This window comes from Toxotes jaculatrix, chromosome 16 (assembly GCF_017976425.1).
Source record: "Toxotes jaculatrix isolate fToxJac2 chromosome 16, fToxJac2.pri, whole genome shotgun sequence".
Taxonomy (NCBI): domain Eukaryota; kingdom Metazoa; phylum Chordata; class Actinopteri; family Toxotidae; genus Toxotes; species Toxotes jaculatrix.
The window spans coordinates 4460134-4474417 of NC_054409.1; the positions used below are offsets into that span (position 1 = coordinate 4460134).

The window sequence follows — 14284 nt, forward strand, 5'->3', positions numbered from 1 at the left end:
GAAGGGTTGTCATACGCATTAAAATGCAACCCTGTGTATTTCCATACAACTAAAAACAAATGTGCCCTTGCTGCTCTGCATTCAACATGTATACAACCATGCAGAGGAATGTTTCACACACCACTTTCAATGCTGTGAGCGGCACAGATAGAATTCCATTTATAACACTTTGGAAGCAGAGGTGTCACAGACAGATATTTGAAAACCTGGACAAATAAAACCAAAACTATTTGCATGGATAGACAGCACTGGAAGGATCATAATCTGGATGAGCCAAAGTTCAACAGTGCTGCATGTCCTCGAAAAGATGGCTGTGCTTATTAAGAATGCCTCGTTCTAATCTTGATTCATTGTCATTGTCATTAAACCTTTTTATTTTCATGTAGGTTACCTAAAATTCAGATATTCACAAACCCATTATTTTAATGAAACAAGGTAACAATGACTGTTTCACTTTAGTCAAATTTTGGAATAGAGTTAGTGCTCCTTCACATTGAAAGGAAGCAGTTGAGGTTATTCAGCCATCAGGATACTTCCTGGATACCTTTTCTGGGGACGCCTTGGGGCTCCCCAGGAGAAACTGGAAAGCGTTACTGGGGAGAGCAGCTGGAGTACCTTATTTCACCTGCTGCCACCACAGCCTGACTCCAGATAAGTGGCAGAAAATGACAGTGAACTTAATTGTATTGATGAAACTAATTCTAATTCACTTATTTCTCATACTTTGTACTTAATTACAACTAGCCTACTGAGCAGTAAAAGAAATCAGAAGTGCAATCAAAGATATTAATTTATTATATCAATAACATCATTTTACCTGGTTCACTTTGTCCATTAACTTCAATGAATTATGAAGTATTTTTCACTTTCTGCAAGTGTACCGCTAGATCAGATTCTCCCTCGTCCCAGCAGAAGCTCTGCTCTGCGCTTGTAACACTGTGTATTTAATCATGCTGCCACGTTTTGTCCTTGAACAGGATGCCAGCTCGATGCCAGCTGGATGTCAAGGTCTGGTAGGAAATGGGCTCCAGTGAAGGTGAAGATCAGATAGGGCGCCTCCACACAACAAGATGAGTGCATTATGTTGATTAAGGCTTTTTATTAAAGCAGAGTGAGGAAAACAGGTGGTTGAAGGTGTAATCAGTGGGATCTCAGTGACCGATAACAAAGGTTTAATGTGCTCTGACTTTAAACTGCAGGAAGTGGGCCTGCTTTCCCATCATCCACTGCCCTCATGTTCCATTAATTCATCTTGGTCTAAATAACAAGCTTCGTGTATAACAGCATGTATGTTCCCTAAGCTCACTGCTTACGTAGGTTCAGTCTCAGTTCACTCATCAACCTCATCTCAGGGAGGAGCAGACAGCTGTTTTCAGAGAAATTGTACGTTAAAGCCACTGAACACCGTCCTGCACCACACAGACAGCACTAGTTAGAGACCAGCTGGTGAACAGAGCAGAGCATGTTCATCTCTGGAGCTCATGGAGACCAAATCAGAGCTAAAGGAGAGTGAATATTGGACTTCCATTTATCAGGGGAGCACAAACACAGTTCTAATAAATGGCAGCATTGCTCAGCACCTGCTGGATGTGTACACTGACTTAAAACAAAATATCTCACTGCTGTGTGTTACGGCTGGTTTCTGCTTACCCCCCCATGGTGCCAAAATATTGTGCTTGAAGTTTTGACTGAATCACAACTTGAACCATTATAATTAACTTTTATTTTAATTTGCATTGTGTTTTAAAGTGTGGGATCTAAATCTCATTTACGTTGGTGCCACCTTGTGATAATATCAAGAATGACAGTGTGAAAGTCACAGTACTCCATCCCACCCACAGATCTGACCTATGGATGCTGGAATGAATGGGTCCGAAAACAACAGGGAGACTGTGCTAAATTTCACTGAGATGCTGAGATGTTCAGCTTAAACCAGAGCTCAGAAGTATTTCACCATTTATAACCAAACTAATACTTGGCTTTGAAGAAAAGTCTGTACAAGATGCACAGAGATAAAAATTGAATTATTGTCAAACTTTTCATCAGATGCTGGATTTGTGGTCCAATTGATCCTTTAAGTAAAATGTTACTCATTTAAACGGATCAGTGGATCAGTCACATTTTCCCATTTATAATATTACGTGTTGTACTGCATATTATTGCTAAAATTCAGTCTTAAAGCACAGAAAAACATCAGAGATAAGCTCATTGTATTGTACATTCATCACAGCTTAGTGCTTCTAAATGCTAACGTGCAGATGGTCGCGGTCTCTGAGTCTTCACGCCCAGGTGCACTTGGCGTGGAGCATCTCAGTGAGCAGGCTGTTGTACGGCACCTCACCACTCAGGTGTCTGCAGTACAGGTAGTCTTCAGCAAGGCTGCTGAGGGAGCGTAGCTCAGAGAGACATAGCAGCAGATGAGTAAAGCGTCCAAGGTACTGAGAAGAGTTGCACAGTGTGTATTCCAGCAGGGCTCCTTCGGCCTGCTCCTGCACGCTCTCTATGAGCTGATGTTCCTCAAGTTCTTTCACATCTAGTCAGTGTGGGACAGGGAAAGCAACAACTTGTAAATACACATCGAGCAAAGGTTGTCAAAAGTTTTACATATCATGGAGTGGAGAACTGGTGAGTTGTTGAGGCACCACCTTAGAGAGCCCCTTTAGGCCAAATGGTTTCAGGAATTTTGGAGCCCCTACACAAATCTCCAGAGCATCTGTCCCTATGTTGGATAATCTTCTGAGTGCAAGAGAGTTTGTTTGTTGGGAGTATCATTAGTTATTTCTGCTTTAGAACCTCCCCACAATGAAACAAATAAAGTTCTGTCTTTGACTTCTTGGCTCTGAGGTACTGGGAGCCAAAAGTCATTGTCAATGAGCTGTAGACAAGCACAGCAAATTCTACCTTGATAGCTGTTCAGCCACCGTAAAGTAGCCTACTATCCCCACAATGGGAACTTTTTTTGACACCATGATGAAGGGCTGAGGAACTGTATCTAGACCCTGGATCCTTTGGTCCAGACACAGGTACAGTTCTTGAGATGGTGATCCTGTGCCCCTGGAAATGTTCTCATGTTGGAATTATGAGATATTTTCAGCTGAAGGTCACAGTTCACCAGGAATCCAAATTTGCGTGGATCTCCAAGACTTTATGAACCTTTATGGATAAACAGGAAAAGCTGTCACTAACCTGGGTTAAACAGGATGAGGAACTTGATACAGGCAAATTCTTGACGATCCACCTTTAGGATGTGGAGCTTCTCAACCAGCTCCTGCCCTCTCTGGACCAAGCTGACCAAGGTAGGACCATTATCAGGGGCTATGTCTGTCAGCTGTACCTGAACCAAAGAATCCATGTACTGACATCAGGAGTGGTCATTAAAGTCACTCTGTACTACATAACAGCACTATACTCAGTATTGGCCACAATTGTGAGCCCTTGCGTTCCGGTTCAAGATGACCACCTGACCTCTCATCTGTCAGCAGTTTGCCTGTGGTGACCCCATCAGGAGCCCAGGTTCTGGACAATATTTCGCTCATGGTCACTGAGGGGAAAAAGTGTGAACCTTTGGGGATGGGAAAGAAAACAGTACTGGGACGAAACTTCTTTAATGTTGAAAAAAGGACAGAAATCTTTGCTGATTAAAAGACATTTCAAGCCAAAAGAAAGTAGTGTAGAGTAGAAGTAATGTTACATAACTACAATATGTGTGTACCTTGTGTTTTGAGTGTATGGAGAAATTAGTATCACACAAACAAACACAGAGAAAAATCCTGACAAGTGATTTTTTTTGGGGGGGGGGGTAAAATAAAGTCAGTCTAAAAAGATATCAAATTAAAGCATTCAAATCTTTGTTTTACAGTTTGCTGAGCAGTCTGTAAACTTGTAACACAACATACGAAACACCTGTAAATTCCAGGAAATATAGGAGGAAATATGGTTGGAGGAATTTCCTTTAACTTGTTATTTTTAATCACACATCACGCTCAACTGCAGCGTTGGAAACTGTGTGGTCACATGAAAGCTAATCATTCCCTAATCCCCCTGGTCCTGTAAAGACATTTATCATACTGTATTTTGGGAATAAACACCTTAAGAGATATTTCAGGTCATGACACCCCAAAGGAGAGAGATGTTGCATCTATAATGTGAGAAATTGACTGATTGAACTGAAGAATAGTATTAAAATTCTACTGTTTGCCTGAAAAAGGGGCATTAACAGGCACTAACATGGATGCCATGATATCTAGATCTAAATGAAAAAAACATCTCACCTCCTGCCCGGTGACCAGGAGCAGACTGCCCTCTCTGCCGTACAGGACCTGTCTGGAAATGATGTCCAGGATCAGCAGCTCACCCCAGCAGCTGTGCAGTAATTTCATCTGATCACTCACCTTGGAGCAGAAAAAAAGAGCAAAAACAATTTGTGAACACACAGGTCATATCAGGCTCATCATGGATCTGCATTTTAGAACAAGACCCTTTCACCTCCATGTTCTCCTGGAACAGTGATATTGACAGCACCCTCTGGCGCAAACACAGATTTGTTTTCCACCAGTTATTGATAATGATTTTGAGTGTTTGACGACTGTGGTTTCACGCTGCTCCAATGATTTACAGCAGGTGGCAGCAATGTACCAAAGACAGGAAAGAAGATGACTGCTAACAAGTGAACACTGATGTAAATGACGCGGGTTCCATCATTTAAAAAAAAAAAAAAAAATCCGCTAAGAATGCGTACAATACATACAGTACACACACTGCACCTTTAACTGGAAACCATTTAAGTTGATTCAGAACAGGAGCAGCAGCTGGTAAACCAAAATCACCAGGGATGGCCTTACCTTGAGATGTTTGAAGAAGATGGATTTGCGAGCCCACTCCACGATGGAGAACAGGGTCTGGTCAGCCATGAGGCACATCATCCCAAAGGTGCTGGGGTTCCCGTGTTTCCTCCAGCTAGTCTGCTCCTGCTGGAGACGAACAGTGATCTTACTCTGCAGCTGTTGCTCATCTGGATCGCACAGCAGGAACTCCATCACGAGCTGAGGCATCTTGGGAGCATGTGGAGAGCTTCGGTAGAACTCGTCTGAGTTGGCGTAGCCTGGTGAACTTGCACAGTTGCTGGACTGCTCCGACTTGATTGTCCAGTTTGAAAAGGAGAAGCACTGGCACTGGGTGGCACCAGGCGAGTTTGAGGGCAGAAGGGGACACAGTGATGGAGGATGGTAGCTGGTGCAGTCATTCAGTGCTGTGCTGTGAAGGATGGTATCTGGACTGAGGCCACCAGCAAAGGTAAAGTCTCTCAAGTGGGTTGAGGGGACCAGAGGTGGAGGACCGCTCTCTTGTCTGAATCCACTAGCTTGTATCAAAGCCTTTCTCTGCTGCTTGAGGGCACGATCTCTCTTGTACATGGGGCCAAACTTATTTCTGCCCCCTCTCATCCGATCTGCACGAACAGCTGAGGAGAAAAGTCAATTTGTTTAGAACAGTTCTCTCGGACAGATAATACCTTCTGTTTCCTGATTCCTAAAAACATTATGACTGACATACACCATGTTCCGTATCTTTAGGACCCATTGTTTTTTAATGTTCAAATCAAACATCAGACTGGGGAAAGAAATGGAATCTCGGGTTCTGTGGACGGCCACACCTTGCTGATGAGAGAGCTGTGTCCACAATCCGGGCTGCTGGTGGTGGTGTGATGGTGTGGGGAATGTTTTTTTGGTTCACTTTGGGCCTTAATACCAATCAATCATGGTCTGAATGTCACAGTCTGTCTGAGTATTGTTGCTGACCATGTTTATCCCTTTATGGCCACAGTTTAACGTCTTCTAATGGCCTGCCCAGTCTCAAGACCTGAATCCAGTAGAACACCTTTAGGATGTGGTAGAACAGGAAATTGGCAGCTTGAATGATGTGATGAATCAAGTCAACATAGAGCAGAAGCTCAGAGGAAGGTTTCCAACATTTTGTTGAATCCATGAGAGCAAAGGGAGGAAGTAACTCAGCTGTAGTTCTGTCCTTTCTCGTCTCTCTATAGGTTCATCTACCTCCAGAGCAGAGTCTGGATGGCTGTGGGCCACCTACTATTATTATTATTAGTCTTATTATCACTTTTACTACTGTTGTTGTTAGTCTTATTAGTCCTTTTATTATCTTCTCATTATTTTTAGTCTTGCTGTTATGCATGGAACCTGCACTGTGCTATGTTCCTCCTGCTCTCTCTGGCAAGAGGATGAATGTAGACCAGATTTTCTGTCCTGTCTTTCTACTGTCTACTGTAGCTCCATGACACTACATGATGCAGGATACAGTTAGATATCTGGAACATCCTATGTCACGCCAGGAAAACATATGTGTCAGTGCAAAGCTTTCCACACAGCAGCTGTTCACTTATTTCACATTAACTTTGCAGGTACTACAAATGTACAAAAAGATGCCATCCTTACCTTCCAGTCTCATGCCAACACGAAGACACTTTTGAAATCTGCAGTAGGGACACCGTTTCCTCTGAGCTTTATCAATCCTGCACTCCTGCTTTTCTGCACAGATGTACTTCTTGTTGTTTTGAACTGTTCTTTTGAAAAACCCCTGCAAATGTTGGTGAAAATGAAGGATCCACTTACAGAAGGCAGTTCTATTCTATGTCTGTCTATACTGGCTCATGTCTGTTTTGTCAGACAGAAATTAATTAAAGCAGACTGGGCCTGTGTACCTGGCACAGCATGCAGGACAGAACACAACATCTGAAGAATAATTCTGGTGCTCGATTGTCCTCTCAGACCTTTGTGTATCGCGGGATGTGTATCGTGTTTTTAATCATAGTGTATGTGGCATTTTAAAAAAATTACTAGGTGTCTTTCCTCATCATATACTGTATATTTAAGAACATATACATTTGAGTACAAGAAAGAATAATTCTTGCAGAAGAATATACATTTAAACTGAATACTCTAAACAGAAAAGTGATACATTCATATTTTTATATGCAGGGTCTGAAGCACTGAAGCACTGGACTAGACAAAGACTGGGGATAGCGTAGATCCAGCTCACAACAAACTCAAATCCAGCTCCTATTTGAGCCCAGAGGCTCCACAAAGTTTGGTTTCTGGTGCCATTACCGTTTTGATACATAACATTTCAAACAGTTACACTAAAGTGTTACTGTAAAGCGAGGCTCAGATGTCAACCTGTTTACCGGATGATATGATATGTGATTCCAGAACTGACTGCAGCTGTTGAGTAATACATCTTCTACATGAGTTCAAATTGGGTCATTATAAAAAATGTGTGAAATTCATACAGTGGAGACAAAACTTTCACAGCAGGCTGCTTTGGCTCGACAGAGGGAATTTGGTTTCCTGAGATCAGGAAATGCAGCTGCCACTAGAGTCTAATTAAAACTAATGATTTAAATACTCCAATAAATTCAGATCATTTATTATCGCTGAAGAAAACGACAAAGAAGATTAAATTTGTTTTACTTTGCTTCAGAAATCCGTACAATATATAGTGTATGGGCTGTGCGCGTACCTGAGAGACTTAGGGGCATGTAGTTCTGAACTGGCGGGTAGACCTCGGCACAAGATACCGTCCAGATACGAGAACCGCATCGGTAAAATTAGAAAATGAATCAAAAATGACTGAATGAATAAAAAAATAAATAAATAAATCTACCTTGCAGCTTTCACAGGTCAGCAGGCCGTAGTGGTATCCAGAGACTTTATCTCCGCAGACCGGACAAGGCTCCTGCAACTCCACATCGTGTCCGTACTCCATTCTGGAAAACTGACATGAAAAAGAAGGCAACTTTAACGTGTTTCCTTTTCAATCAACTTACAGTGACTATATAAAAACTAGATCTTAAGCACATAAAGAAATGGAAAAGTTGAATCAGCCCCTTTGGAAAATATCTGTGCAGAGCAGACAACTGTTACCGCATCAGACCGTGAGCATCTCACCTGCTGGATCAGGGTCCGGCCTTGGTTTGAATACTGTATCTGCTGAGTGTTCAGTGAACAGCTGGTGGAAACGCTGAGTGTGTACGTGACGGTGTGAGGGTCCTGATCCCGCGGCTCTCTGACCCGGTCTGAATCTCCAGCCAATGAGCGTGTCCAGTCACTGACCTCACCTGTTTCTATAGGTTTGTGTACAGAAGCTCTAATGCTCTGCTGTATAACAGTTAATGTATATTTCCAGACTGGTTGTCTAATTTTCAAGGTGTAGTCACAGTCTGATTTTCATATTTTTTCACATAATAAATTTAGATTTTTATATTGGTTTGGTTTATATTATTTTATTGCTTTACTTCCCCAATGTAATGGGAGGGACAGCACCGCTGAATTTCTGGAGTAACCCTTTAAATACAGAGAGAGATTCATCCGTACTGAGCTTGAAAATACCATTCACATCATGAGGACATTTGGACATCGCTGTCCAAATAGGAGGAACTCAACCTTCATACCACAGATCATTCCAGATGTGTGATCTGGAGAAAATTACTATTCTGCCAATTTACTAATGAAACCGAATGAGACTGTGCAGAGACTGAGCCAGAGGGTGTGTGGAGGACCACCAGATGAGGTCCCCCCCCCTCCAGCTTTAGGTCAGTTGGTTCTGCTGCCCCCCCCTTTCTTCTCACCTGGTCCAGTAACAAAATCCACTGGCTGTGCTATGATGACAATTATATGACAACAAAATCACACAGGCACAGAAAGGTGTAAATTTAAAGAAGTAGATTTATTGAGGGATGTTTTCTTTTGAGTGCAGAAGCTCTGACACTCAAACGAAAAAATAAAACTAATTTTAAGGACTTTAAATTTTAGATCATGTTAATATCTACATCTATATCTTTATGGTGATGTTGTTCTGACAACAGAAGGGAAAAAAAGCTTTAGGAGACTCTAATCCACCCTGGCCCACTGACAGTTTTCATTCAGATGTGGAACTCCAGTTGTTTAAATGTTTAAAGCGGAATGCAGTGAGTTAAGAGCAGGAACAAACCTTGAAGTTACACTGATGTATTCACCTGCACAAGAGTTTTCACTTGGGTGGGGCTTAGTGCACTTAGTGCCTGTGATTTTAACAGGTGAACATCACAAGGGCACTTTAAACCTGTGCTCTGCTGACCTCTTGTGGCTGAAATCAGTCATTCAATCAAAGACAAAGCACTTTGGTGGAAAAACCGCTGGATCAATATCATGCCTACAGTTTTAGATTTTTTTTTTTAATTCATGTTTTCTAGCTTTTGCTCAGGGTTTTGATGATTTGTCATTAGTGATGTGTGATGAAGCAACTCTTAGAGTCGGCTCTTTGAAGCAAACTTGGAGCCGACTTCTGCCTGGGAGCCAGAGCCGCTTTTGTTTTTCTTCTTCTTCTTCTTTTCTGTTCAAGCCGCACGTGATTGGTCAACTACATGATGTGTGGTGTGTCCTCACTGAGTAGGAGGGGGAGGGACGGGGGGGTTACAGACACAACACACACCACAGAGAGAGAGAGAAACAGGAGAGAGGGAGACCCAATAGAAAGAGAGAGAGAGAGAGCAGCCCCTATGGAGACAACAGGTTGGAAAGGTGAGAAAATGAGTGACCTTACGAAATCTCAATTACATCCATAATACAAAGGCAGAGTGTAGAGTATGCAAGGTTAAAATCTCATAATGAGCAAGCTCTACAAATAACCTGCACAGTATACACAGTATATACAATAAGCCATATAAATAATAAACATTTGATATCATGTATGTGTTGTAGATTAGTAAATTCATTTTACACATAATTTGTACATTATTTTGGTAATAAATTAATTTCAAAAATTGGGGGAGCCACTTGGGAAAGATCCAGCTCTTTTTAGTGAGCCAAGCCATAAGAACCGGCTCTCGTGATCTCCAGGGCTGAACTGGCAACGTTCAGCCTGGTGATCGTACAGCCTTTTTATTTTAGAAGAACCAACTTCCAGATTTTTTTTGTGCCATCTCAAAGGCTTTGCACAGGTGATGCCGAAAGGATTAAACTCTGCCTGAAGAACTGCTAAGAGATCAACGCTGAGCTCGCAGAGACTGAGTGCAGAGGATATGCAGTGTGGATGGAAGAAGACTGGGCAGGGAAACTACATTTTCTGAATCCCCCTTTCCCTTAGTGAGCACTGGTGCAGATGAGTCTGGCCACAGAACAGCTCTGTGTATGCACCATGGTGGAAATATAGAAATATAGTCTCATAGGAATGGCCATAAGAAGCGACTACAGCAGATTCCCCTGTTTCTGTTGTGGGTGAAAAAGGCAACACTACACAACACATTAATGACTGATTAACACCTTAAGGCTCTGATGAGCATCTTGTTGGTCAGGAGATGAAACAGAAGAACATTGCTGAGCGGGCACCAGCAGGGGTCGCCACAGTTGTGTTAGATAAATGATATTCAAACTCCTGGAGGCTGTGACTACATTTATCACTTGATCGTCATTTTATAATATGACAATAATAGTTGCCATACAGTTGCACTGTGTTATCACCACCCGTTGAGCACTTTATGTGATTTCAGTATGTTCATTCTCCAAAGAACACGTGTGGAGAAATCTGGAAACTGTGTGCAAACAGGAAGTTTAAGGGACAGTTACCTCTAAAGTTTGCTTGTCATCCATGTTTTTGAAAATTCTGTGTCGAGAAATAGGGAGAAAAAAAAGTTTTTGGGTGATTTGGGTGAACTGACCTGTAAAAACAACATCTTGAACACCAACTGAAAGCTGAAGCACATGATGGACAACAGTTAATACAGTGTACTGTGGTACATATATTCATATAACTTCAATTTCTTCAGTTTACATATGGGGGATGAACAAGCTAATATGAATATCAGTGAAGATGTCACTGTTGTACGTCTTTGTTGTGGTTTTTTTTAAATATCACTTGATAGACTGAGCAGTGGCTGTTCACCACCTGAGCACCTAGAAAATAAGATGTCCTCACATGATAGTTTTCAGACCTTAGGAATGGACTGGTCAACAGCTCCACACATGCGTGATTAGGTGCCTTGTAGTTTGTATTTTTTGTTACCTTACTACCTCCTACATGTCTATATTTATATTTTATATTTCAATTTTTATTTCTTTATTATATTTTTTTTTTATTGCAACTTTCTTGTTGTTGTATTTATAATATTTAGGCGTATCAATTGATATTACCTGTTCTTGTTGACTTTACCAGGCCCTCAGTACCCAATTTCGTTTTTATTCACATGTACATATGTAATAGAAATGACAATAAACCCCCTGAATCCTTGAATCAAAGGAATCATTATTACTGCATTGGTTTTTCCTATAAATCTTTATATTGAAATGAAAAAAATAATAATAATAAAATAAACATGACCCCTAAAAATGGTGCGGCATTTTCTTTTCTTCCACCTCTGATGGTTCAGGTTTGGTTTAAAGAAACAAATACTGACTGTGTCAAACTCAGGCCCCTGCTTCTGAGAGACAGCTGTTACTATGTTTCAACGGCCACGATAGGTCAGGGAAATGTAAACGTATGGTGGCTTTAAGAATTTGATCAACTCTATCATTTTTCTGGAGATGATATAGTCTCAGTTTTACACATTGTGATGGATGCTTGTCCAATTCACAAATTATTTACATGCGTTTACTTTGTAGATTCAGAACTCCGAAAAAGACGCTTGGTTGATGCTTACTTTCAAATAAAATACTCAATGTCTATTCTATAAAATAAAAATCCAAACGATCCACCTGCCGTCTGCTGCTGTGTTCCGCCATCACTTTATCGCGTGTATACTGGAGCGTGCAGTCAACTGTCAATCTGAAAATATTGGCGCCGGGTGTCGCACATCGGCGGTTGTGACGCATATTTTGAGCGACAAAAAATTAAAAACGTTTTATTTTAATGTTACAAGATCACCATAATCTTCAAATTTGGAATAACATTTAAAAAAACGAAAGAGCTAAAATAAAAATATAGGGTTCCACATGCAGCTCTGGAGCCGCGGGTTGCCGACCCCCTGGGGTAGACACTCTAACAATCTGAATGTGAAACATTAAAGGTTTTTTGTATGTACAGTGCACAGACATGTGCAATAGATGTTGATATTCTAAGGTAAATGTCCTTGTAAATGTGAACCATCCACCCTGGACTTGTCCAGTTTGTTAGAATAATGATAGAAAAATCAATGATTATGGGTTTTTTTTTTTCTTCGGCTTTGAAGTTCACATCGTCTTATAGGAGAGAGAGATGAGTTTTTGATCACAGACCATCTGAGGTTCTCTGACTTTCTAAATTACTTCTAACTTTCTCTGACAGAGCAAACCGGTGAAAGTCGGACTGCATGCTATGCTATTCCATCTAAATATACATGGTTCCTATTTTCTCCTCTAAATCCCACTTAGGTGCTTCTCAGAATGCTTCAGCGCAGAAATACCGGGTGAGATTTGCAGCAAGATAGAACCACCTCTAGGCAAAGATTTTTGCCTTTGAAATGAAAAATATCACAGAACAGAGCCATGGGAACCTGCAACCTTCAGAAAACAGAGGGGTTCATGTGTGTCAAGACACAAATACACTCTCTTAACCAACCAGTTAGGAGGACCCAGAGGACAAGTCATAATGATGTTGGACCTGGCCACTGCACATGTGTAACAAATGTTAGATATAGTTGGATATATATATATAGTTGGATATCCAATGTTAGTTGGATATAGATAACAAAGATTAATTTTCCAGAACGTATTCCACACTCATACACACACAAAAACTGTCTACAGATCATCTGGACCCTCATCAGGACAAAGCAGCACTGAGCGCACCTTTCTTTACAATATCCCAGGCCACACAATGACACCATAACAGTTATATGGAAATGTTTGGCCACCTGTGGCTGGTTAGGGTTTAGGTAGGGTTTGTGCTGCGTCCCCTGGCACAAGTGTGTGTGGTTTTTGTCCCCATATGTGTGTTTTGTCTGTTGTGTGTGTGTGTGTGTCAGGTTTTTGTCAGGACAGAGCGTGGGGATGTCACGTTTCTTGCCAACTCACCTGCACACCTTTTGTGAAACAAGTCATCATTCCACCCAGCTCCAGGATGAATTTAAGACCAGTTCTTCAGTCCACTCATCACCAGTTCGTCTGACCCCGTTCATTGGAGACACGTTGGCCGACCCTGCTGTTAAATAACGTTCTTGTGTTGAAGATTGTTTATCTGTTTGTTTTTATTACTCATGTCTGTTGAGTTACCTGTGCCCTCAGCCCTCCAGTTATTCAAGCATCCACTCACCTTGTTTTATGGAAACAAGCTCTACCTGAGAAAGGAACTGGACAATTGCTGTGTTCAGATGTGCCCAAACGAATCGTAAGAGGGGAAGGGGAAAAACCAGCCAGAGTCCATTTCAGTTGCACTAAACAACACAGGTTTACTCCCATAGTATTGTCATAATTTACTTATCCCTTATGTGTGTGGGAACTTTGGCCCTCAGCTCTGTTTCCTAAGCTCTGCTCCTTCATACAGAAATCCTGTGCAGTGGCAGATTTAACAAGCTGAGATTCCTTCTATCTTTATTCCTGGATCACTCACAGAAAAAAAAGATGTGGTGACTAATACAGGAACACAGATTAAAAGATGAGCTCATTCCAAACATGTAGAAATACTTTATGAAAATATGATTGGTTTGAGCGGAATCCTAAAGTAAAGTTAAACAGCCAACTGAATTCTCCTGGAACTGAGCCCACCTGAGGAAACCCGGTCTCTAACTTTAATGGTTTAAGGTTATGGACATTAAAACACCATGATTAGATGTTAAATTAGTATCACTGCACGCTGGTTACAGTTGCTCACATTCCATACTCAAAGAAGAGGAACAGAGCACTCACCTTTCTCCATAGCCATTGCCAAGTAAAGAAAGCTTGGATACACTTTGTGCAGGAACCCTGAGCAGCCTGGATACCTCAGCTCCTGCCAGAAGCGCCTGCAGTCACCCTGAGCTCCTGGATCCTGCAAAGCTGTCCTATATCCCAGCAGATGCTCTGACCGCCTGTGAACTCCATCCAGATCCTCAAGCTCTCAGCTTTCCTATCAGGATCCACACTGGAAGGACCAAAAGTTCAAACATCGACTGCTGCCTGATCTTCTCTGCATCTTCCCTATTCCAGTTTTTATGAAAAAATTTGTAAGGTCGACTGTGGGTTCAATACCATAAAAGAGGTGTATTGATGGAATACCAAGAGGAACTCGTTGGTATTGTGAAAGCAATGCTAATGTGTAACAATTTTAAGCTGAGTCAGCTTAG

At 41.5% G+C, this 14284-nt stretch overlaps 1 protein-coding gene across 1 annotated transcript; it reads right to left on the minus strand.

Moving 5' to 3' along the window:
• Positions 1-2279: 2279 nt before the first annotated feature.
• On the minus strand, positions 2280-7788 carry LOC121195449 (nuclear receptor subfamily 5 group A member 2-like). Its single transcript, XM_041058924.1, has 6 exons — positions 7678-7788; positions 6450-6591; positions 4842-5458; positions 4272-4391; positions 3187-3334; positions 2280-2533 (listed from the first exon to the last, which is right to left on the minus strand). Exons 1-6 carry the CDS (start codon positions 7777-7779, stop codon positions 2280-2282), a joined length of 1383 nt encoding a protein of 460 aa, XP_040914858.1. The 5' UTR covers positions 7780-7788.
• Positions 7789-14284: the final 6496 nt, after the last annotated feature.